This window comes from Rhamphochromis longiceps, linkage group LG3, assembly GCF_057381845.1.
Source record: "Rhamphochromis longiceps isolate RC_006_pf linkage group LG3, R_longiceps_female_GT1.1, whole genome shotgun sequence".
Classification (NCBI taxonomy): domain Eukaryota; kingdom Metazoa; phylum Chordata; class Actinopteri; order Cichliformes; family Cichlidae; genus Rhamphochromis; species Rhamphochromis longiceps.
The window spans coordinates 27,275,064-27,302,752 of NC_140559.1; the positions used below are offsets into that span (position 1 = coordinate 27,275,064).

Here is a 27,689-nt window from a genome sequence, read left to right on the forward strand (position 1 = left end):
GTGTTTTATAACAGGCTCAGCAATGGTATTCTCTAGAAAAAGTCAGCATAACGAAAATAAACTACACCTAAACTTGGTTTATATCTGACCCAGATAGACTGCAGGTCATAACTTCTTACATGAAGTTCAGTTCACCTGACACTCGGACCTGATGCAATATGCAATCAAGGTCAACCGACCCTGTGTTCGTTGTGCTCCGTGTTTATCTGATAAATACACCAAGGAATGTGCAGCAATGAACGTTAGAAACTGATCAGACAGGTTCGCAGTGACTCGTTAATCATTGTCTCAGTTTTTGTTTCCTGCTCAGCTCCAGTAAGCCACTTCACTTTAACAGCGGCAGTTTGGATCACTGTGTCGAAGTCTGGGGTCTTTATCTGTGGTAAGTCTTTGTGTTTATTTGTTTGTTTGGTTTTTGAGTCAGAGAACAAACAAACATGAATGTTATAACAAAACACAAAAATTTGTTGTGAAAAACAAAAGGATTTTATTTCTAGATGCTACTGAACAAACTCTGAATAAAGTCACTGTTTTTCTCTGTCAAACTGTGAGCACATACAAGATAACAAATGTCTGTCAGTTGTTAAAACCTTACACAAAGCTCCAAATGTAGCAGCAAAGTGTGTGAAAAGCTGTATTTATGTTTATAAAGAACTGTTCTTGGAGGCTCCAAGAACAAGACTTTGTCCCATCGAGGTGACTTAAAAGAAACTCTGAGCTTTCAGTTGTAGGTACTTATGTGCCTATAAGTTACACTGCTATGGAGCAGGTCATAGTCTAAGCTGATCTGTGTTCCTGGTGAGTGTTTGATGGGTCACCTCCAGTCTTGGCTGAGCCTTTGTGCTTTTCTTTAATGTATTTGCCAAATAGAGATAAAACACAGAGCTGACCTCAGCAGCAGGTTTCTCAGATTGTCTTAAGATAGCTACATAACCACAGGCTGCTGGTTATTCATCTGCTGTTTACAGAGTGGGTGGAGTCAACTCACATGAATTGTTTCAGTTTCTTCTTTGAAAATGACTGCTTGATACAAACTCAGGAGCCAGCTGTCTGAAATGACTGAAAATGAAGCACTTTTACTAAGGTTACGTAAAATAAACGTATGTACCTGTCTTTGTTGAACTGTGACAATCATCAGTTAACACAACTTTGCAGCTGTTTGGGGCAGAGTCCGTTTCCTCCTCAGAAAAAAAAAGTGGGCGTTTGGTTGATTTTAAGCTTTAGAGTCATCAGGTTTGTTCTGCACTCTGTCAATCAAACCTAGAGAGCTCACTTTTCTACTTTTAAAGGAAAATACTATCACAGCTGGAAGAGAGGGTGCACTAGCCCAAAGACTCATGGTTCACCCTGAAAAAAAACCCAGCAACAACTACAAAAACGATTATCCTGATGATAACCATTGTGATGTATACATAATAATCAGTGAGTTATATCCTTAAGAATGCTTAAAACACAAGTGGACTTTTAATTTATGAACGTGACCCCTCTTATTTGACAAAAATAATATTGTGACAAATATTTTCTCACATTGTTTCAACAAATCATAAAGTACTGCACAAATTACATATTACACAAATTATAGCATCCAAAAAATGGTGATATAGAAACAGCTCTCATTATGAAAGAGATTAAACAACTATTTGCTTGCATTGTAAAACTGATTTCAGGGCTGACTTCAAAAAGTCTAAAAACACATTTTGAATAATAATTTACAATAATTATTGAAAAGGGGAGAATATCAGGTGGAGGCTGCAGGTGCCAAAAAGGTAACCAAAAAAAAAAAATACTGACAAAATTATATTTACACGTTTTAAAACAAACATTTTTCTTGTTCTTTTTCAGATTTTCAGAACAGCTTTATATTGAGAATGCCTCACTTTTGCAGTCAGGTGTCACTGCCCTCTGTGGCCTGTAAGACAGAATAAAATATTCTAAAATAAACAGGCACATATTTTTCACATAGCTTAAAACCCAGGCTTTCGTTAGTAAGCAAGATTTACTCAAGAGTTAATAGACATGTACATAACTTCACTCGCACCCTTACAACAGTACTAGTTTTTATCCACTACAGACTAATACAATATCTGTTTTAGGCCTGAATGTACTATGCATGGCAGCCACTGTAAATTAAATGCATTTCTCAGAATGAAAGAGGCTAACTTTCAATATAAGGAGGATACATAATGTTTAAAAGTCTTAAGCCACAACTAATTTCTTTATATTTTACTTGGGACATTAGAAATAAGTGCAGCAATTTCTTGAAATATGTAGTGTAGAACCACAAGAATTCCAAACCACTGACAAGCACCTGGGGGAGCCACATCAGCAGTATTAGCAGTCCTTTCTTGAAGGAGTGGTTAATTTTCACTTTGTACTTCTAATTCAAATGAGTAATTATAAAGTTAAAGGTATTCAAGATGAATTTTTAGGTGTTTCATTAGTGATGACAACTAACCCCTGGGATTGATATACAGGGATGTTATACTATAACAATTGTTTACAGTTAGTAGGAAAGGCCAAAGACCAGTAGTCTTACAATGGATGGCGGAATAAATATCTTCCTTGACTGTGAAGTCTGGGCCTTCACCTCCTCTAGAATTTACTGCAAAGTCTGATTCTGCTAAAAAACAAGAAGATTACATGGTTTACTTTAGTGGAGAAATGATACAGCAATCTGAAAACATTCCTATAAAAATATTTCAATAACATAAAATGATTAGGACTGCATTAGGAACTTTTGATTTCACTGGCATTTCAGTTTAACATCTTTAGTGACAGGATAAAGTTAAAGTTATTATCTTACAGTGGCTCTAAAGAGCAGTCAGTGGGCTGGTATGACAATATTGTAATTACTGGAAAAAAATTCTATATGCATTCAAAATACTAACCCAGCTGGCAACTGTGTTGGGCCCCACGTATGGTTAAAGTGGAGTACACAAGTTCATCTGAATCATCTGAAGAAGAAAAAAAAAACAGCTGTATATAACATAACCAGTTATAAATACTGATATTACCGACTTAACTTGTGCTTTTTCTGTCTGTGGATTTATGCTGTGGTTTGACATAAGACATGTTCAGATTAGCACAAACACCAGATGGGTGGAAAACAAAACCATGAATATAACACATCGAGAGGAGGTAAAAATATGTATGCAGCACATCTCAAACATTACATGATGACACTTCAGCTTCCAAATTTGACTCAAATGATTCTAGAAGGTTAACCTGTTATAAATATTTAAAATATTTTAGTCTCTCAAATGAAGTGGCGCTTGTTAAAAAAAAGTGTTAATTCAGACATTTTGTGATTATCACACTGAGCTAAAGAGCAATTTAAATAAAATATCAAGTAAACTTCGATCTATCAACTATCAAATACTCTGCTTTGTGGCAACATATATAACAGAATAAAAAGAACCATGTCTTTCTAGCAATTGAAAAAAAAAATATATCAGTTGACACAATGACACTATTATGCTGCAAATCACTCACCTGCTTGATTGGCTTCAGCAGAGTGTGATGTCCTTGTTAGTATCCTTTGGAAAGGCCATGAACAGAAAAGCAGAAATCCTGACATGAATAAAAGACAAAGGGAAAGAAGATGAATTCAAATTTAGCTTTCTTCTTTAATACAAAATTAGATAAAAAAGAAAACTGAAAGCCATTTCCTGGTTAATGTTTTGGTCGATCATTAACATAATCATAAAGAACACGGTTTATCAGAAAAACTACAAAAGTTAAAAAACCTTTTTAAGTGTTAAGTCAATAAAGCAGTGAATTACAAATAAGTAATCTATTCCAGAATTTTAGACTCAAATCCAGTACTAGACTGCTACACGTTTCATACGTTGTGTTTCTTTGAGAGTCTTTTGCCTACAGTTGATAAAAGTGGCAGTCATTTTTACCTCTGCCTTTCCCTGTATGAAGAAATCGACCCAGCGCAGTCACCAGTATCATGATAAAAATGATGATGGCAGTCCAAAGCAGGGCGATGACATATTTGTCGTCAGAACCAGGACGGTGAGTCTCTTCATGAGGCAACGCTACAAATAGAATGTTTTTGTAGTTGAAAATTATGCATATCATAATAAATGAATAAAAAAATATGCAACAGTTATTGTTTAATGAGCACTTTTAAATTAAATTTGTGCCAATTAATATAAAGCATTCTCTCAGTTTTCACACGCCTTCTTTTTTTTTTCCTTCTGTAGTGAAAAAAAGAAAGCTGAACTTTTCTTCCAAGTTTCAAATTACTGGATCTGATCATGTGCCTATACATTTATATTACTTTGCTTAAACCTTAATAATGAGGTATTTTGATTGAAGGATGTGTTGATATTATGACTCACCTTTCATGGCCAGCCAACTTCCCAGTGAATATCCAACATGAGGGATGCTGCACTTGTAAAGGCCTTCATTGAGCTTGGAAAAATTGTTAATTTTTATGTTTTCTACAGCTACTTGTTCTAACTTGATGTCATCTTTGTAGAAAAATGCAAAGTTAGTAGAAGATGTCTTATTTCTGCAGAGAAGAGTAACACTGCTGCCTTCAGGTATAGCAAGAGTCAGACTGTCCAGGATCACAGAACCACCTGAGCAACATGTTTAAAACAAAGAATCACTTGTTTAAAAAATTACAGAAACATGTTTGTTATGTGGATTCCTGGTGTTAATATATTGATTGATTGATTGATTGATTGATTGATTGATTGATAGATAATACTTTATTCATCCCACGGGAAATTGGGTTAAGGCTGCCAACCGTGCCAGTGCCATCTTACCCTTCCGACCAGACATACATTACACAAACATCACATGGCGTTGACAGGTCAGAGAGTTATAACAATGGAAAATGCACAACATGACGAAAGATGAGGAGAAAAAAAACTCCCCCCCAGACTGAGCTCCAACAGGGAGATCAGTTTGAGAACAGAAAAAACACCTCAGCACATGAATCATCACATCTCACAACATAGAAGACATAAGCTTCGAAGGCATTTAGAGGGCATGGGGGGGGGGGGGGGGGGGGGGGTGTGAGTGCAGGTCTGTGTCAGTGTGCATGCGTATGACAACAATCCTGTTATCATGGAAGAATATTTGTTGTTCCAGTCAGCTTCGACCTTGGTAGGCCTTCAGCTGGTGCCAGTGGGATAGAGTGAAGATGGTGAATGTTTGGGTTTAGTGCAATTGGGCTAATGTCCATCACTGGTCACCAATTCTCTCAATTCCCATTGTTCTTCTCCAAGATCTTATCCATATTGCTGAGTAATATGAATACTCACAGCCCTGCCAATCGTCTATCATGTCGGCCAGCCTTGTGGGATTTTGAACAGCTGAAGCTGTACTTCGATAAGCCAGAACCCTGTTATTGTAGATGTCGTTCAATGTCCTCCATTGACAGTGTCGCCAGACACACAACGCAACTGACCATCGAGTATCTGGCAGCAAACGTCTCCACGGGACAGTTGGGCTCTCTCAAGCCCAGGAAGGTGTCAATTCCATTACGCGACCAGTTGATCAAATCCATAATTCTTTAGCTTTTAGAGAACAAGACTGAGAAACTCTTTGAGGGTTAGTGAATAAGCGAGACTATACAAAAGACATGAGAAGCCAAGCAGGAAAGATAAGGGGGAGAGAAGGAGAAAAGTGCGACCGCCTCCGTCAAGAGCCGATTACGGCTCTGGAAAGATTATGTAAAATTCTAGTTTGATAAAGAGAAAAATACACTTTACTAATATGCACAATACAGGGTTCAAAAACATCCAGATAATACTCTTAACTGGCAGAAGGCACACATGATGCAAGTAACTGCGTGCTCTTTTCATAAATAAACACACATATATAAATATATAAATACATGAATAAGTAAAAAGCAAATTGATTTGCAGTATAAATCAGATTTAATACACATACCGGTGACTGTGATGTTGATAGTATTACTTCTCTTTCCTCCTTTGGCCCCACACCAGTACTCTCCACTGTCTCCTTGATAGACTTTATCAAACACACAGGAGGACCCTGATGATGTCTTCTTTGTTATACATGCTGGATTAAATGTTTCATTATTTCTAAACCCTCTCAGCTGAGTGGAGCCATCACAATGCAAAGACACAGATTCATACTCAAAGTGCTGCAGTCTGTTTGGTGTAACACGAGGGATAGCTGCATCTGAAATTAAGAATTTATTTGTTACCTATTGACTTGTTAAAACAGAAACTGTGTAAATGCTTTTTTCTTTCTTTTTTTAAAACTAAAATGCCTTCTAAGATAATTTAGTAATTCAACATTAAGAAATCACTTCACCTTAAAGTCAACAGTTAAATTTATCAATAAGAAATGCAAAATGGAAGAGCCTGATATTTTAGGCACATACAGAACACGTTTTAGCTAGTTTGTTGTTTATAAAACAAGAATGAATGAGTTCTAAATAAATTATTACACAAAAAATAAACTCACCCTCATCCCAAGTGCAGCTTTTCTGAACTTGTGTTCCCAGCAGAATAAATTCAACCATCACTTGAAAAACAAAGAAAAAATAAGTCCTTAATGTTTTTCCTTACAAATAATCTATAACTAATATATAAACTCATACAAAAAAATGAGACTTAGTACTTACTTATCCTGAAGCACAGACTTGTGACTGCCATGTTGCCTACTTGACTCAGTGTTAGACTGAAATACATTTGAAGTATTTGAGGCCTTCCTCTTCCTGTGCAGAGTTAGAGACACACTCATTGTGGCCTCAGTCTATAAACAACCACTGCTGGGGTTTATGCCGTCCTTTCCCTTTAAATACTTACTCTACTTAAGTAGTAGTAAGAGTTTATTCATAGTGCATATCACAGACATAACAATCACAATGTGCTGAACAACAATCACAACACAATATAAACAAAGAAACATATTAAAAACAAAATTTAAGGTGAATACAAATAACAAAAGAATGTTAGCAGAAGGCCTGATTAAACAAAAAAGTTTGTAACTGTTTATTGTTTTAGCAGTGTCAGCTAATCGGAGTTGGAGCGGTAAACTGTTCCAGAGCCTTGGTGCCACAGATTGAAAAGCTATGTCCCCCTTAGTCTTCAGTCTTGTACGAGGCTAATAGATTATGAGCTTGTAAGGGAAGACTGCAAGCAGCAGTGTGTTGGACAAGAAGTTGAGATAAATAATATGGAATTGTTCCTTTAGTGCTCTGTATGGAAGTGTGAAAATTTTATAACTATTTCTAAAATCAATTGGGAGCCAATTTAAAGAAAATAAAATACAGGCAATGTGAGCTTGCTTCCCAAAGTATGTCAGGAATCTGGTTGAAGCATTCTGTATTGCTTAGAGGCGTGACAGATTATTGTAATGTAGTGATGTGTCACAAACGAAATGGCTCTTAGAGCCGGATCTTTGACGTGAATGACGCGACCTGGCTAATTATCATGAGCTGTGTTTTTTTTTTTCTTCTTTCTCTCACCCTCTCTCTCGCACTTTTTACGGTTCACTCCACACGCGAGCCTTGTGCTTTGCGCAGGTCCATATGATAGAGAATGTGCATCTTCTTTATGTTTTCATATTTTAATTTATATTTAATTGTGTTGTGGTTTTGTGTTGTTTCACTTTAAATTAAAAGTTGAACTGTGAATAGTTGGTTTTTGTATTACAGTGGAACCCCGACTTACGAAATTAATCCGTTACCGAGGGTCTTTTGTAAGTCGAAAATTTTCATAAGTCGAAGCACCCATTGCGGGTTTTGAGTGAGGGGATGCTGAACAATAGGCTATAAGCTAATTGCTAACTAGAACAACATTACGTCGTTCAAGTGGAACAGCAAAGCGCAAGTACGGTATTTGTAAGTCGGGGTTCCACTGTATATGATTTATTTATTACATTTTATGTGGAGTGAATAAATAAAAGCATATTTACGGTGGCCCCTAGAGACAAAACACGTACAAACTCCAAAACATGTACAAACCCTGAAGCACGTAAAAACTCCAAAACACCTACAAAACACAACAGAAGTGCTCCCGGATGCTAGGCGCAGTGTTGAGCTTTTTTTTACCTAGTGCATAATTTTATATTATTGTAAACAGTGATGGGAATAACGGCATTACAAGTAACGGCGTTATTTTTTTCAGTAACGAGTAATCTAACTAATTTCCTATCGTTACAACGCTGTTACAGTTACTAACAAGAAAATGTGGTCCGTTACTATTTCTCAACAAACAGACGGTTGAAGCTGTGATCAGTTTATCGCATCTTATATCAGTTGCACGGAAGTAGCTGATTATGTAAGTGGTCTGGACGCTACAGCTTTAAGCAGCTGCGCACACTCCCGCGGACGGTAATCCCGATCACTGTCTAGCACACCACCTGGAGCTGAGGGGGAAAAACAATCGCATGATTGCTGCTGTTTGACTGAGGAAGAATGAAGTAGCCGTGATAAGCCAATCACATGACCACTTAAAGACAAAGCAACAAGGTGATATATACCAGTTTATAAATTGTGTTGATAGGCCACGTAAAACCAGAGTCATGATAAACAATATAATATAAACGGCGTTTTTTCCTCAATAGTTTTGTCACGTTTACTGTCTAAGGACAGAGCTAGCAAGCACTCTCTGCTTATGACCCAAAACAAAACAAAAACAAGGGAAGTTTTAGGAGTGACAGCGTGAGAGAGTTTTGAGATGTGAGAGATTTGTGAGGTTTAGCATGTTTGGGGTGTGTAGTTAATGTGTGGTGTTGTGGATAGTTTTGTGTTGTGTGTCAGAACAATGAGGCAACTGCTGTCTCCAGGTAGAAAAAGGAGTGATACACCTGCTGCTGTCAGGCCTGCAGGTATCAGGCTGAGATGTTCTCCTTTATAGTGGACAGAAATTGTGTTTTTGGAGTGGCACAAATAATTTGTGTGTACACCTGATTGTTCTGTAAATAGTTTGAAATGGTTATTTAAAAAAGGTAAATGGATGCAAATAACTTTGTTGTTTGCAAAACTTGTGCATAGGATTTTAAAATTGATAATTTATATTTGCATTTAAAGTTATGAAATATTATTCATTAAACATGTTTGTGGTTGTTACAGTAAAAAATATAACTTTTTCTACTCGGATTTTATGGTTTTTGTCTGATTTTAGATCAATTGTGTTAATACAGTATGTCAAAATGAAAACATAAATTCAGACATGTGAGGTTGCATTTTGTCCAAAACTCAAACGGGGCAGTGGCGGAAGAACGCAGAGTGGCAGAGTTTGAAATATTACTATTTCTTGATCACAAAATACTTTTAAGATATTTTCAGGTGAGAACGTTGCTGTGCAAACTTCAAATATCTGCTCGATTTTTCAAGACATCACATATTTGCAAAAGTGCTCTAATGTTTCGGGAGATGCCTGTTACCCACCAGCTTAAACGTGCTGCTGTTGTTTAGCGCAACATCCACTGGGTTCCTCTTTCTAGCACAAAGTGGACAATAAACAAACAAGAGAAAATAGCTTATCATTTGCTGATATACACTGTCTTGCACAGCCATCAGCTGTGCAGTCAGCTGTTGGTTAACAGGCATCTCCAAAAACATTAGAGCCCTTCTGCAAGTATGTGATGTCTTGATAAATTGAGCAGACATTTGCAAATGCCAACAACTGAGCGAGAGGGGCTGTTATTGTGTGTGAATATGGATAATCACAAATACTCAAATACATTTCTGGCATGCAGAATTGAATTTTGTTCTCTCAAATTAAACTTTTTGCTCAAAATAATTTTTTGCTCAACATGCAACATTTGTGCTTTTAAATCTTTTGTTTTTTTTACGTGCGCTCAGAATAGAGGCACTAAAATAATGCTATAATGTCTTAAGTGTAAATGCATGAATAATGTCTTCTACTTCAGAGGAGAAGACTAAAGAAATTTAGAAATGTTCCTTAAATGAAAGAGACAGGAAGATCGATTTTATATGTGAGTCCTAGGTCAAGGAGTAATCAGATGCTATACCAAGATTATTACCACTTGTCTTTGCAGATAAGCAAAAAGAAGCAATCACTTGACTGATCCTTGAGTGTATATCGGGTAGAGCTATAATCATGGTTTCGGTGTTGTCAGAGTTTAAAACAAGGGAATTTTTTGGTAGCTGGTCACTAATCCAGCAACAACCCTAACCCTAATCCAAACAATGAAGTAGGTTGAACTGCCTATCCTAGCCTGTCCTAGCTGGACAACCCCACTGGTGAGGTTTAAAAGACATGTACAATTAAATGTCATTACCATAAAATGGTCAAACAGAGAAAAGAGAAGGATTAAATGATGCCGGTTTCATGAAGCATGTCAAATGAGAATAATAATGGACCTAGGATTGAACTCTGAGGGACCTCACAGGTCAAACAAGCAGGGTAGGAGGAGAAGCTGTTCACCCTAATAGAGAATGTCCTTCCAGATAAATAGGAGAAACGCCATTCAAGGGCTGAACCAGAAACACCAGTCAAAACCTTAAGCCTATTAAGTAAAGTATTATAATTGACTGTATCAAAGGCACCCATGAGCAGTGTTGTTCAAGTTATTTGAAAATAGTAATTAGTTACTAATTATCAATTACTTCTTAAAGAAAGTAATCTGGTTACTTTACTGATTAATTATTTTCAAAAGTAATTAGTTACTTTATTACTATTGCTGTTGTGCACGGGAGGAACCGTCTCTGCTCAAGCCCGTAGACAGCATGCAGAGGGACCTGATTTGCCCGAGCTGGAGGGCAGCATGCCAGAGGGGCTTGCCTAGCCCATGTTGGAGTCACCATTCCACCCCATCCAACGGCGTGCTCACCAGAAGGGAGAACTGCTTCGTTTCTGCCAGGGGTGAGCACGTTGTGTGGTCCTGCATGCCGGCCACCTGCCAAGCCACCTGTGAGTTTTGGCTTACGTCCTCTTCTGCTGCACCGCTAAACTTTCCTTTTCAACATTGTCAGTGGACACACAGTGCCCCCCCCCCCCCCCCCCACACACTGATCTTCATGGCCAATTCATGGCCTCCCTAGTGGTCTGAGGGTATGCCAGAATCTCTTTTTCAAAAGTCTTTTTCAATGGCCTCTATGAACTCCTCCCACACCCGAGTTTTTGCTTCAGCCTGCCTATCAGCTGGCTCCGAAGTGCACAAGCTAACCAAGCCCAATAGGAATGCTAAGTGAATTAGGTTGTTTTTAACATAAGAAGATAGGAATACTGCTCGTCTCCAATGTATAGTTATCCTAAAAATATAGCTGTCACCTTGTGATACATATATGGTATGCCAATCTGACAATGTATGATGAGTGGCACTTGCATTCGTGCTCCGCTTTCTCTGGCAAGATTTCAGAGACGTACCTGAATGGCAGCAACTGAGATATGCTGAGGTCCATCCTGTTCTCTGGTGGCGGGGGAAAAACAAACCCTTTTGCTGAGTCGGGAAACGATCCATGTCAAATTTGATCGCCCGTAGTGGATGGCAATTATATGTCTGCAACGATGTGACACCGGACATAAATGTAAAAGCAATACTGATTAAACATTTTCAAATAAACAATCACATAGACAGAGCAAGAGACAGAACCAGGTCAAACATAGGTGCCATATATTCGTCTCAAGAACTGGCTTTGAGTCAAGATTTGAAAATGATGAGGTTAAAGTTTTATTCCAATAATTGATGTACCGACAAAAAGACAAATGTAAGCTACTGTGACATGACCAATTAGTTTCTTTCATTTTGGGCCCCCCATGTTTAGCTTTTGAGCTGTGGATAAGAAGCTTAAATGGAAAGTTCAAAATGGTGACTTCTCTCTAATGCCACACTTTCTAATGCCAGGATTCTGTCATCTAATGCTAACAAACCGTGTTTAGAAATTCATATCCGTGAATTGTTACCATACTATGCCAAAAAGAAAAAACATACTAACACTGAACTATAAAACTGATGCACAGACTTTGTGATTGTACTGTAACTTTAATGCAGCATTATCAGCAATATATTATTATTGCAAATAATTTAATGAAAAGTTAACCAAGATCAAAAACACTGTAGGCAAAACAAATTAAGGTAAAGGCCAGCCGACAGCTTTTTGCTAAAAGTAGCTTTCACTGGCACACCAGTCAACTAAAGGTCACTTATTTAGCTCTGAATTCAAATAAAATTAAACTATGTACTCCACCTACATCATGTTGATGTTACCTTCCACCACTACAATAAAGACAAGAAATGAACAGCAACTGTACAACAGAGAGTTCTCTTATTTCAAATTTTCAATTTCAGCCCCTCAAGTTAATTCACCTGCCGTTTTACCCCTGCACTATTATAGCAGACTTAACAACAACTCCATGAGAGCTCATAAGGTGGAAAGACAGCAAAGAAACTGTCTTGTTGTTCATGTGAATTCTTGATGTAGTTCTATTTGTTTTATAACAGTAATCAGTTACCTCGCAACAGGCTCTAGGTTCTTGAGTAAGATTTTACAGACACATATATACCCTGGATGTTTCAGGGTGACTTAGCAATGATTTACTAAGTCAGATTGTGTGTTCTTTTAAAATGAGTGCCACTGCAGCAGGTATGTTGTATTTTTATTTAAAAAAATTTCATGTCTAATTTATATCTTACCAAATATCTTGTCTAAAGTACCATCTAATACAAAATACATCTAATACATCTTCTAGTACTGAGTACCAGGCATTCGAATTGAATGTGAAATTATGAAACTGACTTGGCCATATGTTATTGTTTTATTAGTGACTATTTCTTTGAATTATTCTTTTTTTTTTTTCATTTCAGAGCTGAATAATTCATCAGATGGCTGGACTCTCCTTTTATTCTCTCAGTAACTGCATTCTGCATGTCCTTCTTGTACATTATTGTAGGTAACCTCTAATATAAGATCACAATTATTATTTGTGTGTGCGTCTTTAATTAGTGGCTCAAATTGTCTTGTTTAAATGGCACATATACATTTTTCATTACTTTTTTTTTCTTAAGAGGTGTAATTTTGGTAACTATATTTAAATAATGTATCTACATTGTAACTAAATGTGACATCATTAAATTACTGATGATGATGAAAAATATGCAGAGGTTAATTTTTCCAAAGAATTAACATATTTGTTGTAAAGTATTAAAGTATTTTGAAAATTAAAATGTCAGCATAAATAAATTAATTATCTGATCTTTTCTTCTCAGGTCAGTCTCGGTTGATTGGTCCAAATCAGCCAATTACTGCAACAGCTGGAGAAGACATCACTTTGCCATGTCACCTGGTACCTGGAGAAAATGTTGCTGCGATGACTTTGGAGTGGACAAGACCTGACCTGGACCCCAGATTTGTGTTTCTGTGGCGTGCAGGTCAGGACCTCATAAATATGAAAAACCCCTCCTACAAAGGTCGATCATCATTGTTCACTGATGAGCTGAAACATGGAAACATTTCACTGAAACTATCCAAAGTAAAACCTGCAGATGAGGGCAGATACAGATGTCACATCCCAGACAAGAATGAAGAAGCTTTTATTGATCTTGTGGTCGGTAAGTGAACGAATTATATACATTGTGAGTACAAAGTGCAGTTAAATTAGGTTGAATCAACACAGTTTTGAGTTATTGATTGTTACTAAAGCTGGGAAATGAATTATAATTATTATATGAAAATATTTACAATATGATTATTGACCAAATAAAAAAAAATCTGAATTATCATTAAAAAATGAGGCAGCGCGAATGAAGTTTGTATCAGATATCCATTATTCAAATATTATCTTTACATTTGGGCAAATATATTTTTATTGATTTGTATTACTGATCAGTATTTTAAATTGTACATTTCAACCAGCATCGAGTGCTGTTTCCTCACCTGTCATCAGCTTAGAAGGGATTGACAGAGACAAGACAGGAGTGATGTTAGAGTGTAAATCTGAAGGTTGGCACCCAGAGCCTGAGCTGCTGTGGTTGGACGGTGAGGGAAACCTCCTCTCTGCTGGACCTACAGAGACCCTCAGAGGTCCTGATGACCTCTATACTGTCAGCAGCAGAGTGACTGTGGAGAAGAGACACAGCAACAACATCACCTGCAGAGTCCAACAGAAGCAAATCAGCAAGAGCAGAGAGACACACAAACATGTTCCAGGTAAATATCGTTTATAAAATGTATGATATGCTTAATTTCAGCCTAAATCAAAATCTGTTGAAATAACATGTAATTCTGTGTTTATTGTTTCAGATGAATTCTTTGAGCTCACATCCTGTTCTGCTGCTCCCATTGTTATTGGTTTGGCTGTTAGTTTGGCTGTAAGCATCATCTTGATTTTGATTGGAGTCTTTTTCATCTGGAGACAAAACAAAACAAGTAAGACACAAATTGATTCACCATGCTGTCTAAATTAATATCTCAAGTTATTCTAACAGGTTTTGAAGCAAAGTGTAAATTACACTTATTTTTTATAAGCAGCTAAACATCATTGTGTGTTATGAGATAAGGCACGATATATGCACTTCATCATTTAGTTTAAAATGAGATGATTATATGCTGCGTTATCATTTTAGCTCAAGAGAACATCATATTGTAATCTTGTCTATGCTTTTAACAGATGTCAGGAGAGCTCACTGTGATGCATGTAAAGAACAAGAAACAGCAAACCGCCCTGAAAGTGACAAAACTGAAAGAGACCAAGAGCAAGATAAGCTCATGTCACAGGACATCGTTGCAGTGAGTGATATGAACGAAACACAAGAAAATGAACAGACAGAAAATTTTGAAAAATAAGCAGGATATTACATGTATATGGGGAAGAAAGAGTGTGAGTGGAAAGAAAAGAGAGAAAATGAAAATGGCACAAATAAAAAGAATATATGAATAGCATGTCCAGGGTTAGCTAACAGTGAAATAAATCTTTTAGAGCAATTATACATGACAGAGAAATAGTTACCATCTTCTGTTATAAGAATAGATGATATTTTTCTGCCGTCCTGATATTCACATCTTTTGTTTTGTCATGTGTCATTGTGCAGTTTGTTATGCAGGATCTCACAACAGAACTTTTTCTATTTTCTCTTAAGTCTGGAGCACTTCCCAAAACTCAGCAACTGATCACTCTTAATCTCCACAGTTTCTCATGAAGAAGAGTCCAGAGTTCTTCTGTAACTAAAAAGCCATATTTCCACAAATCCACAAAAGATACAACTAAAATCACATGTATTCACTTTTAAATTAAAAACCTTACATAATGTTAACATGTTTAAGCTATAGAGGCAGGATGGTGGTTAGCATAGTTGCAACAACACAGTCCTGGGTTCATATTGTTAATTTCTTAAATGAAAACTGTTAAAGTTTGCATATATTGTCATAAGCTAAAGAGAACATTTGATAAAAGCACTGACACTTTATAGATGAGAGATAATAACATTAATTCAGTCAGTCTTCAGTTTGTTTTTAATATTTTATTCTTGCTCTCATATACAGTTACCTTAGTTTAGGGTCAGTTAGAGGTCAGATTCTCTGTGCGAGCTCTTTTCAGGAAGAGAGATTTAAAACAAAACACAAGTGCCTCAATGGTTTTCAGACTGCTATGGTTTAACAGTCCTTAAAGATGTTATAAAAAAAATATGAGCATGAGTAAAACATTTAAAAAATGCAAAAAATGTTGGTGTGCTTTTCAGGCTGAACATTTGTGTTGATCTGTTTGTCTGTTAGTGTGAGAAAAACCATCATGCAGCTGAGGAGAAGCTGAAAGAGGCTCATCAGGAACTGGAGAAGAAAGATGCAGAGATCAGCAACATGAAGAAAGAAGTAAACACACAGATAAACATCCACATTTCCATTATGTTGACTCATATTCATTAACAGAAACCTTATCCTAACACTAACAAACAAATGCACAGATTTACATGTATGCATTAGTTTCCATTTTGTCCTCAAAAGAAAGTAATCCAAACTCCAGTCGGGCAAAAGCAGATTTATTATCCATTGAAATGAGTGATGAACAAACACACTGCCAAACAACAGACACAATGTGCTACAGCTGGAAACATTCATGTTCCTAATGACAGCAGCACTCACTGTTCGACCACACCCATAGTCAAGTTAAGGCTAAATCGTTGTGATGATCTGTTTGTCTGTTAGTGTGAGAAAAACCAACATGCAGCTAAAGTGAAGCTGAAGGAGGCAGATGTAAAACTGAGAGAGGCTCATCGGCAACTGGAGAAGAAAGATGCAGAGATCAGCAACATGAAGAAAGAAGTAAACACACACAGACTGTTGTTTTGAACACTTCAGCACAAACACACATTCATTTATTGGGACCTCGCTCTGTCCTCAACCATAAACAAACAAACATGCAGCACATTTACATTTATTATTTATTCTATTGGCTTTTTAATGGGAGGAAAGGAAACAAGGACCCAAACTGAGTGTGTAAAAACAGATTTGTATTACAAATTCAGACAAAGACTCACATCCACACAATAAGAGACAGCGGAGACGGAAATTCAAGGTTTCCTGCAAAAACCTCTGAAATCATTCAGCAAACACAGAACAGAAGTTAAAGCCAAACAACCGAACATTACAGAGACTTTCAGGACTCTTATTTCTACGTCTTACAGTTCACACTGAAAAAAAATATATACTTTTTAAACCAAAGTGCAAATTCCTGAAAGGAAACAAAAATACTTTGATGATTTTGTACAAAGTGTTTTGGTCAGACTAGTTTCCTCTGACTTCAGTCTCTGCTGTCTGTGATCAGGAGGAAAACCAGGAAGCTGACAAGATGTTGAAGGATGATAAAAAACAGGATTTTCAGCAGCAGGAGGCAAAACAACCAGAAGTCACAGAAGTGGAGAGGCCCTTGAAAACCCCAGAGCATGAGACCCCCAAAAGGACAAACACATTTGTGGCCACAAATCAGACAAGAGCAAAAGAGAGCGCTGGATGGAGACACCCAGCAGGCACAGAGCAGAAGCCCCAGGAGTCTGCGGTTACGAGCTCACAGGCTCAGCCAGCAGCCGACTGCACCACAGCAGACCGACCTCTGAGCCCAGAGACCCAGGATCCAAGGGCCCCCCACACCCCAACAGTGGCCCATCAGAGCCAGGGGGGCCAAACCCGACCAAGCAGCTACCAGGTACTTTTGAGATCAACTCAAATTTTGATAAAGTTTACAAAAACATTGACACCAGATTTTAAATGATATTATTTGTATATTCTATATACACTGTACAAGAACACATGCATATTTCTTTTACCATAAAGATATTCACAGAAATAGAAGTGTTCAGCATGCTCTCATATTCACTGCATTAGGAAGGTGGATCTACATCTTAAACTGGCTGTGAATGTGGAGACCTTAAAGCAGAGACATGTTCAACAAAGTAATTCAAAAAGTTCTCACAAAGTGCAGACGAGGCCTCTGGACTGGAAATAAAAACTGCAATAAAAACTGGAGATCGAATCAAACACTGTTTCTCATAGGCTCAAATATCTTGTCCATCTCTCCCTCTCGCACACACTAATCTGCTTATGTCGTCTCTCTCTCAGCCAGACACAAGCAAACCACCTCTTGAGAGATCTCAGACCAGTTTTGAGGAACAGAATAAGAGCGGCTCAGCCAATCACAGCTCAAAGACAGGTGACATCACGTTGGTCGAGGTCGAGACAAATGGCAGCTATATCTGTCTGAAAAACACTTCCAGTGAGGTACTGCTGCTTGCATGCTGATGAACAATGAGTACTACCTAAACACAAACAACGTGTTCCATGTATTCAGAAATATTTTAAAAAGGTCCTTTTCACTTATGTGGACGTAACACACTCATTTATAAACACTTTGGATTTAACACACACTGAACTTTATTATTGCCTCATTCATTTTCCCCCTTTTTTATTCTCTTGTTTTCCTTTTACAGAATAAACTTTTGTCAGGTTGGAAGTTAAAACTACAGATCAACAACAGAGAAAGTGCCACATACGAATTTAAAGAAAACTTTATACTGAAAGCTGGAAAGACACTCCTTGTGAGTCTCTGTGTTACTAGATTTTCTCTTTCAGTCTCTCTTTTGTTACTTTTAACTTGGACATCTGTGACCTTTTTATTGGTTACATTTACAGTTACGGGAAGATGCTGTCTCCAAGCCAATTAAAACTGATGCTGACCAGCTGTGGATGAACATGGTCAAGTGGAGCATCGGAGACGACGTGAAGATCGACCTCATCAGCAACACTGGAGAAGAGCAGATGCTGTTTAAAAACAAGATCATGTAAAATAATCAGAGTTACTTTTCTGAGGGATAAATTAAATAAGAGCATTATTACATTTTATATATTTCATATCATTTTAAGTCAGTTAAAAATTTTGTGTTTTTATTGAATTAAAAATATGTAAATAAAAATATCTTTAAAAAGGAGTCTTTATTATTTAGAGGTGCATCACAAATATAGTTTAACTGCAATGATGTGGGCAATGGTGAGACTTCGCTGTGTGTTTTAAAGCTGAAGGTACATGAGTGAGAACTTCACAAAGAGAAAATCTTACAAGATCTCAAGATCTTTTTTTCTGTTTTACTTTGAAAAGTGATTATTATTATTTTTTTTTTAAACATAAGTCACAGCAACCACTCCCTAGTTGACTATTTGCATTAATTTTTTTGTTTTCCATTCTTTAGCACAGATTATAGAACAGGAGGTGTTTTGTAATTAGCATCGTTAACATCATCAAGACAAGAGCACTGAATCCAAAGTAGAACAAACAACAGGTTGTTGTACTTTGGACTGATGACTGGCTGAGCACTTCAAGTCCTGATATCATCATCCAACATCATAACATCATACAGCTAATATCCTAAAGTAACAGTTAAAACAGTGCTCAGGATAATTGCATTTCAGTAAAGCACTCTTTGAAGGCAGCACTGTCTTAAGATGTGGTTCACCAACATCAGATATGCTGCACTTGTGCCATCCTTCATCAGATATGGAAACACTGTGGCTCACCATATCTCCTGTTATTCTGTTGTCTATGAGAAGTCCATCCTTATAAAAATCAGAGAGGAGGTGGGAGGATGTGTTCTTGTTTTTGCAGCTCAGACTCACGCAGTTACCCTCCAGCCCAGGAAAAACAGGCCTCTGCAGGATCACAGAGCCAACTGACAGACAAATGTTTTCATTTCCAGTCATGTTCTCAAAGATTGAATAAAATTACTTTTTACAGAAACTTTCCAGTGGCAGTAAAGTTGACAGAGATTTTTCTGTCTCTCCTAATTTTGTCACATGTAAACATTTTCCACTGTTTGTTTGATAGGTTACTTGAATACTGCAATATACTGTTGTACCAATTCAGTTAATGTTTTGTTGGGTTTCTTGATAACACGTTGCTTGAAGCACTCCTCAATATAAAGTTGCAGACTGTCCAGATCTTCGCCACTGCCCAGCAGAGTGCTGAAGGTAGTGGAAAATTTAGCTAGAATATATTTTATTGCCTTATAGGCTCTCTAAAAATAAACTGGTTGAGAAAACTAATGAGCAAAATGTAACCAGTAGCACCCCGCCATGCTCAATACTGCCGAGATTCCCATTAAAGTCTCGAGTCACTACTGCATTGTGTCTCCCCAGTACTTTGCAGATTTCTGTTTCATGTCACAGGCTTAGAGAAATCCGTCAGTATTCCTGATCCTTCGCAAATGAGTGGAGCCATCAAGACCTTCACAGTGAAAAAAAGAAACTGAAACAGCTGCTGTCTGTCTGGAGTGATGTGAAAACCTGCATCTAAACAGAAACACAAAGAAAGCAAAAAATGTGATATAATGAAAATACAAACAAAAACATTAATTTCTATTGTAAACCTCAAGAACAATACAATACAATTGACAAAAGCAATAAAAATAATTGTATAGTATAAAAATTTGTGGACTATTTACTGCTGTCCTGGACATGTGCACTCAGCAGAATGAATATGAGCATGGCTGCACAGACAATGGTAGAAAAAACAGAAAAAATAATAACAGTATATTAGACTAAAAGTGTAGTTTTAACTTGAAATAATTAAAACATGAAAAGAAGAAATAAATAAAGGAACTTGTGCAGCAAACACTAATACTAGTGTACTGCAGAGAGCTCTAACCTCCATGTTGAGTTGTTGCTGACTGACTGAGAAGACAAAAGAGAAAACATCATAAACAACAGATATTAACCCAGATACAACATAAAAGAGAGGAGCTAAAGTGGTTTGACAAATCTTACATAGATAACATGATTTTACCTGATAGATGCTAAACTTGACCTGTCTATTATGAATCCCTTTGTACTTAATTGATAGGTCTTCACCTAGAAGTAGTATTGTAGTTATTTTTGAGTTAGAGCCATGTCCAGTCTTTGCAGTGATGTGCTCTAAGTTAAATTTCAAAGGCACAAATACAACAGTGTCTTAAAAATCATGGGCTGAGTATAATAAATGTTTGTGTGAATGATATAAATACAATTTTGGAAAAATTGATTGACTTGCGCATTTGTGTAACTAGGGCGAGGTGTGATTATGTACATGGGATGGTGTTAGGGTCCCTGGGTCGTTGACCCAGTGTTTTGTGTTTTTTGGTTCTTTGATTTTGTTATTTCATTATATTCTAGCTTTGTCTTATGGGTTTTAGGATCATTCTTAGTTTAGGTTCTCTGGGTGGGGTTTGGTTAGAGTTTTAGTGTTCTGGTTTTCTGTCTGTGTTCCATAGTTGCTGTCTTCCCTTTCTGCTGTATCCCCACATCCAGTCAGTGTCTGTGTCTGCCCCGGTCCCACGTCTCTGTTTCCTTTGTTATAGTGCCTGCCCGTGAGTCTGTGTTATGTTTCCTGTTTTACTTTGAAAGTCCATGTCTGATGTTAATGTGTCTGGTTTTGCTTCCCCTTGTCTTGTTAGGCCTGATTTGTCCCAGCTGTGTTTCCCTCCTGTTACCCATTCCCTGATTGCTCCCTCTGTGTATTTAAGCCCTGTGTTTCTCTGTGTCCGTGTCGTGATCTACAGTTTATTTTGCTGTGTGTTTTGCCAATCCACCGGTGTTAGTTTATTTTGAGTTTTTTTCCAGTTATGTTATGTTTGCATTCAGCATTAAAGCTGTTTTGGTTTAAGTTCTGTCTCCGGAGTCTGCACCTTGGGTCCTATTCCTGTCTGCACACAGACTGAGGAGTTCTGTTGTCCCCATGATCTTTCCTCCTGTTGATCAGATTAAAAATTGACAGCACAAATTTAAATTATGACAGCAGCAAAGTTATATGGTTGTGTGTTGTGTAGCAAAACATTTCAATTCATGCAGTAATTAAAAAACAGTTTGGACATAAATATATTTTTAAGACACAAGCTTGGAAAGGTACTGTACAGTGCTGTACAGTTTCACTTGCTTGCAGTATTTGATTCATTATTGTGTCTTAAACATGAGAATTTCTTCCTTCTGCTCTTTCTTCATGTAACATTTCAGCTGCAGTCAGAGAAGAAAACTGAAATCATCAATCAGCTCCAGCAGGTGAAACAAACAACAGAGAAACTGAAGAATCAGGTAGAGAAAAAAAAAGCATGAGGTTTGTCTTTCAGTTCTAAACATTCAGAATTTGCTGACTCAAATCTCTTCATGAATGGAATGCACATCAATATTGACTCACCAAATCTGAAGGTCTGAAATATAAAAAAAAGAATCTAGAATATATACAATTTACACCCAAGATCCAACGTTGTGGCTGATGTCTTCAGATGTTGCTTAAACATGTACACATGATTGTTTTTTCTCATCATGCCATCTATTTTGTGAAATGCACCAGTCCCTTCTGCAGTCCCTTTTTCCTTAAAGATACTGTTTATCGTTACAGTCAAACAGTTTTGTTTGGTCAGATCTCAGGACATGTCTCCAGAAATTTTTTGTCCCCATGTGCAGCAGCAGCAGTAGTCTAACTTTTTTATGGTGGTTTTGAAGTAATGGCTTTCTCCTCCCAGAGTAACCTTTCAGCTCCTGGTGGTACAGGACTCGTTTTACTGTGGGTGGTGACGCTGTCTTTCTAGTGTCAGCCAGCATCTTCACAAGGACTTTTCATCATGTCCTGGGTTGTTTCACATATTTCAAACAAAAAATGTTCCTCTTTGGCACTCAGAATCTGTCTCCTTCCCAAGCGGTTTGATGGTTGTACGTTCCCATGTTTTTTATACTTGTGTATTATTGTCTGAACTGATGAATGTGAGACCTTCAGTTATCTGGAAATTGCACCAATAGATGAGCCGCACACATGGAAGTCCACAGTTCTTTTCCTGATGTCTTGTTTGATAAAGACACAATAAACTAGTATTATTATAAAGTAATAAAAAAAAACATAACTCTGTCTTTATTCTGACATTACACAAATACAAAAAATATTTTAATATTTATTGATCTAAAACAAAACAAAAATGTTCACTATGATTTAATGTTTGACAGTAAATAAAAAAAAATGTATTTGTTTTTTTTCTGAAGTGTATGTAAATATCTGATTTCACTTGTATGCTAAAGCAGCAGTCCCCAACCCCCGGGCTGTTTGGTATCAGGCCGCGAGAGTTGAGGCTTTTATCATTTTTATTATCTGGTTTTATTTTGTTTATTTAATCTTGAGAATTGATGACAGTGTCATAAATTGTAGGGACAAGGTAAAAAACTTGGGCGTGTGGTTTGACGTGGTGCTCTCTTTCGAGTCTCATGTAAAAGAGATAACAAAGACCGCCTTTTATCATTTGAGGAACATAGCCAGAATCAGACAAGTTTTGTCAAGCGACACTGCAGAGGTTCTTGTCCATGCATTTGTGTCCTCACGTATTGATTCTTGTAATGCTCTTCTTTCTGGGCTACCAAAGAAAAGTTTTAGAGGTCTACAGATGGTGCAAAATGCAGCTGCTCGCATTTTAACAAGAACTGGGAAATTTGAGCACATTAGCCCTGTTCTGAGATCTCTGCATTGGCTACCTTGTCAGGTTCGAGCAGATTTTAAGGTCCTGCTGCTCACCTACAAGGCTTTAAACGGACTGGCACCTTCATACCTCTCCGACCTTTTACATCTTTACGTTCCATCCCGTGCTCTCCGATCTCAGGACTCTGGCCTTCTAAAGGTTCCTAGAGCCAGAAAAAAGACTATTGGAGAGCGTGCTTTTCCTTTTCGTGCCCCGTTTCTGTGGAAGAAGATGTTAGGCAGGCATGCTCCGTGGAGGTTTTTAAAACTAAGCTGAAGACACATTTGTTCACCTTATCTTACAAGTCTTAATTCTATGGCTTTTAGTTTTTAAATTCTTACTGTTTTTAACTTGTATTGTGTCTTTTACGTGTATTGCTATGTATCGCTTTTTATTATTATTATTTTTTTTTATCTCTTTTGTTTTAAACAGTTGTACAGCACTTTGTTTGAAAGCGCTTTATAAATAAAGTTATTATTATTATTATTTGTTGTATTCATCCACGACACCTTAAAGGCCGGTCCATGACAATATTGTCGGACATCAGAATCAGAATCGTTTTCATTGGCCATGTATATGTGCAGACACATACAAGGAATTTGGCTCTGGTAGATGGTGACTCTCAAACACAGCAATGTAAATCTCACACACACACACACACACACACACACACACACACACACACACACACACACACACACACATATGTGTCTATATATACATTACACATGCATACATATACATACACAAACATACACAATGCTGTGTAAACCAAGTATAAATAACCAATCTAAACTTATATACATAGAATACAGGATGACAGAAATGAAATGAGGTGGAATGAATACTACAGACAGGTCAACTGTTTAGAAGGGAGATGGCGAGGCGAAAGAAACTGTTCCTATGTCAGGTGGTCCTGGTCTGCAGGCTTCTGTACCGTCTGCCAGAGGGCAGCAGGTCAAAAAGTCTGTGTCCACGGTGTGAGGGGTCTGTGATGATTTTCCCTGCCCGTTCCCTGGTTCTTGAGAGGTACAGGTCATGGATGGAGGGCAGGGGGTCGCCGATGATCCTTTCGGCTGCTCGTACAGTCCGCTGCAGTCTGCTCCTGTCCTGTTTAGTGGCTGCATGATACCAGACTGTGATGTGTAGAAAAAAAATCTAGGATATATTCATTTAAGAATATAAAAATTATTATAACTATATAATTATATAATTAGTATATATTATTATAACTATTAGGAAACTATGAGGAAAAACTGTGCTGGATCTTTGGGTCTTATCGTCCTCCACACTGACATTGTGTTGTGGAAAAATAAATCAAAATGATTTTCTGACATTTATTTACACAGAGTAATAACCTTGAACACAGTTTACAATTAGTGTGTTTTCAAATCGTCACTGATCATTAGTTCAAGAAAGTTACAGCCACATACAAAAACATAAATTTTCTATTACATTTCTACACTTTTGAGTATTATTAAGAATGTTTAATACACTGCAAACCCCAACAGTCTACCAGACTTATAAAGTTTGTGGATACAATTGAAATGCGTCACAAAGTTGAAACAACTTAAAACTTTTCTGTTCTCTTAATGATTCAAACAGTTATAATTGTACATGGCTTAGAAGTTAAGAGTAAATACTGCTTTTTTAATTATGATTTTTGAGTAAATGTTTTTTTTTTCGAGCTCCGCATTTGTACGTCAAGTACGTCATGACGTTTTCTCTCTAACCTGAACGAAGTTGACAGAAAATTCTGTTCAATATGGCTGCCCTTCTCGAGCGACTGGAGAGCACATTTGGAGAAACTTTTAAATCATGCTTTTTATTTGTTTTTGCTTCTAATGTCTCTGTAAAGCACTTTGAATCACCTTGTTGTTGAATTGTGCTATACAAATAAATTTGCCTTGCCTTGTAAGTAAAACTGAACCTTCGTTATGTGTATTTTTTCCGTAAAAAAGCAAGTATATTAATATGTTGCAGCCATTAACTTGTTTTCGAATGCGCCGCTGTGTTAAACAGCACAGACCCAGGTAGTGAATTGTTGTTCGCTGTTGTTCGCGCTCTTTTTCAAACCGATGATGTCGTCAGTTTTACAGTTTTAACCGATTAAAACACAGTTTTAATAAGAATTGCACATAAAGAAAGTGTCTTAGTGATATTTTAACGACCCATTGCCAACGCAAGAATGTTGGCATTTTTACAACAGCAGCCTCATTGTTCGGCCAGGTTTTTTTCTCTTCTCATTAGCATCGTTCAAAAGTGACTTAGCTAGCAGTGGCAACTTCTATCTTAAACAATTAAAAGTAATACCCAGATTGAAATATAGCAAGGTGTTGTATATTTAGTGTGCTGATAAGGTTTTCAGTATTTTTATTTTTTATTCCAAGGCTGAAGACCGATGGCATAATGACTGCACCAATGGCGTGCAGTCATTACGTGTTGGTTTCCAAACTATCTAGTTGAGCTCCAACTAGTGTGACTAAACGTTTGTAAAAGTCCGCGGATGATGACAACAAAGCACAACCAAGATGCTACCAAGTGCTTGGAATTCATAGCAAAACAGTGGGAAAATAATGGCGTTTTGTGGCAGGTTATGCTTTATGTAAAAGCTGCAGTGTTTAGTGCCCCAACAACTTTCATTATATGGATATAGGCTGGTCAGGAATTGATCTAAATATTTCTCAAAGGACTCAAAATAGCACCTAAGTTGTGTGAGTGAGTAAATGAACATTTTGCATTCCATAAGGCTCACGTTGCAAAAAACGGTAGATCTCCTTGAATGTTTGTCAAGAAACTGGCAATTATATAAATATAGAACTAGAATTATTTGCATGGTAAAGTAATAGATCATCTAAGCAGGTGTGATTTGCACTTTAAAATTGTTCGTGAAAGGGGAAACACTAAGGATGTGCCCTCTAGTTACAAGTATTTGAAACTAAAAACTGAGCTCATTTTTTTTTCTACATTTATCTTTAGGATCCAATTGAGAATGTTGGACAACATTTCACCTTTTACAGTCACCATGCAGTGATTGGAAGTTTGAGCATTAATTGTAATTACTTTGAAATTGTGTAATCTGTTTTTTCCTTTAAGAACTGGAATACTGATGTTCACTGAAGTTTTTCAAATAAGCCAATGGATTGGAAGTGCAAATTGTGTGCAGTCACCTCAGACACCCGGGCACAGTTAAGCATTACCATTTGAACCACAGCATTTATTCTAAGGTTAGTCCCTCGCCTTGTCTCTATGAGTCTTGCATTTGTACATTCAAATCATTTAATGCATGGAAAATCCATTTGTCACGGATTCACAATGAGCCATTGAAAACTGGTGCAAGTCAAGGTGCACAAGAAGCTCTTGTGTTTTTTACATGTCCCTTGTGCAAATTAAAGCAGCCTTTCTCAGAGACCGCATTATTCAGTCATTTACGAAAACACCTAAAAAAACATGAGAATGTTGCTTGCCCTTATAAAAACTGTAGTTACCTCACAAATGTGTATTCATCCTTTAATAGCAGAGAAGTACACACCCCCATCACCATCAACGGCGCTGCTGTGGAGAGAGTGAGCAGCTTCCGGTTCCTTGGTGTACATCTGGCTGAGGATCTTACGTGGTCAGTACACATAAACAAAACAGTGAAGAAGGCGCAGCAGCGCCTCTTCTTTCTCAGGAGACTGAAAAGATTCGGCATGAGCCCCCGCATCCTCAGGACCTTCTATCACTGTGCCATTGAGAGCATCCTCACTGGATGCATCACCACCTGGTATGGCAACAGCACCACCCACAACTGCAAAGCTCTCCAGCGAGTAGTGCGGTGCTCTGAACGGATAATTGGAGGTGAGCTTCCCTCCCTCCAAGACATCTACAGGAAGCGGTGCCTGAGGAAAGCGGGGAGGATCATCAAGGACTCCAGTCACCCCAGCCATAAACTGTTCAGACTGCTTCCATCAGGAAGGAGGTTCTGCAGCATCCGGTCCCGTACCAGCAGACTGAGAGACAGCTTTTTCCATCAGGCCATCAGACTGCTGAACACGTCATAGACACCTCAGCTTCACTACTGGAACTTCAACATTATGCACTACATACTGTACAGTAATGCCAGTTTTGCACATGTCTCAACTCTGTATATTTTTATATATTTATTATTGTTTACTCTATTTAATTTGTAAAAAATGTGTACACACACACACACACGTAGGAAAATATTTAGTATGCGCATCCAGAAATGCATATACTATTATATATTGTACATATATTTATTAGTTTCAGATGTAGCCATTCTTGTATTTTGCTTGTGTACATTATTGTATTTTGCACAACTCTGTTGCTTGTGAAGCTCGCACACAAGAATTTCACTCACATGTGCTGTACCAATGTACCTGCACATGTGATGTGACAATAAAAGTGATTTGATTTGATTTGATTTGATTTAATACACACAAAAGTAGAGCACACACAGGTAGTCTGGACATTTGTGATGACCTTGTGTCAACAGAAAACAGCAGCCCTGTGGAAAGCACTGGTGAGCTTGCCCTTGAGGATGTTAATGATGAACATTTGGAAGCATTGGCTTTTCATTTCTTTTTCAAACGAAAGTGATTAGTATTTGACTTTTTATTTTGAATTTATGTATTTTGAGAAAGATGCAATTAGGACTGATGTTGTCCTTTGTGATTTTATAAAAAGATAGATGTTCTACATTGAATTTATAATGCTCACTTTATGGTGCCAGTGTCCATGTTAGTGGTTTTATAAAAACATTTGAGATG

General features: G+C 37.4%; 2 protein-coding genes across 5 annotated transcripts in view; one reads left to right on the forward strand and one right to left on the reverse strand.

Moving 5' to 3' along the window:
• Window positions 1–6,647, reverse strand: part of LOC146673746 (low affinity immunoglobulin gamma Fc region receptor II-like) — a 38,646-nt gene extending 31,999 nt beyond the window's left edge. Inside the window, exons 1-3 of the mRNA XM_085401010.1 lie at window positions 6,617–6,647; window positions 6,457–6,516; window positions 5,914–6,168 (exon numbers count right to left, since the gene is read on the reverse strand). Coding sequence (XP_085257136.1) covers window positions 5,914–6,168; window positions 6,457–6,516; window positions 6,617–6,647 — 346 coding nt within the window. The remainder of the gene's footprint in view (window positions 1–5,913; window positions 6,169–6,456; window positions 6,517–6,616) is intronic.
• Window positions 294–18,501, forward strand: LOC146673748 (butyrophilin subfamily 3 member A2-like). Of its 4 annotated transcripts, XM_085391269.1 has the most exons (12): window positions 343–382; window positions 3,928–4,020; window positions 12,772–12,853; window positions 13,174–13,515; window positions 13,820–14,113; window positions 14,207–14,332; window positions 14,574–14,692; window positions 15,677–15,772; window positions 16,106–16,222; window positions 17,516–17,674; window positions 17,884–17,991; window positions 18,086–18,501. In XM_085391269.1, the coding sequence occupies exons 3-12, from the start codon at window positions 12,790–12,792 to the stop codon at window positions 18,236–18,238; spliced, it is 1,578 nt and encodes a 525-aa protein (XP_085247395.1). In that variant the 5' UTR covers window positions 343–382; window positions 3,928–4,020; window positions 12,772–12,789; the 3' UTR covers window positions 18,239–18,501. The 4 variants fall into 4 exon arrangements, with proteins under 4 accessions (XP_085247403.1, XP_085247380.1, XP_085247395.1 ...); XM_085391254.1 differs by lacking the exon at window positions 3,928–4,020 and having other exon boundaries at window positions 295–382; XM_085391261.1 differs by lacking the exons at window positions 343–382; window positions 3,928–4,020 and adding an exon at window positions 9,868–10,829.
• Window positions 18,502–27,689: the final 9,188 nt, after the last annotated feature.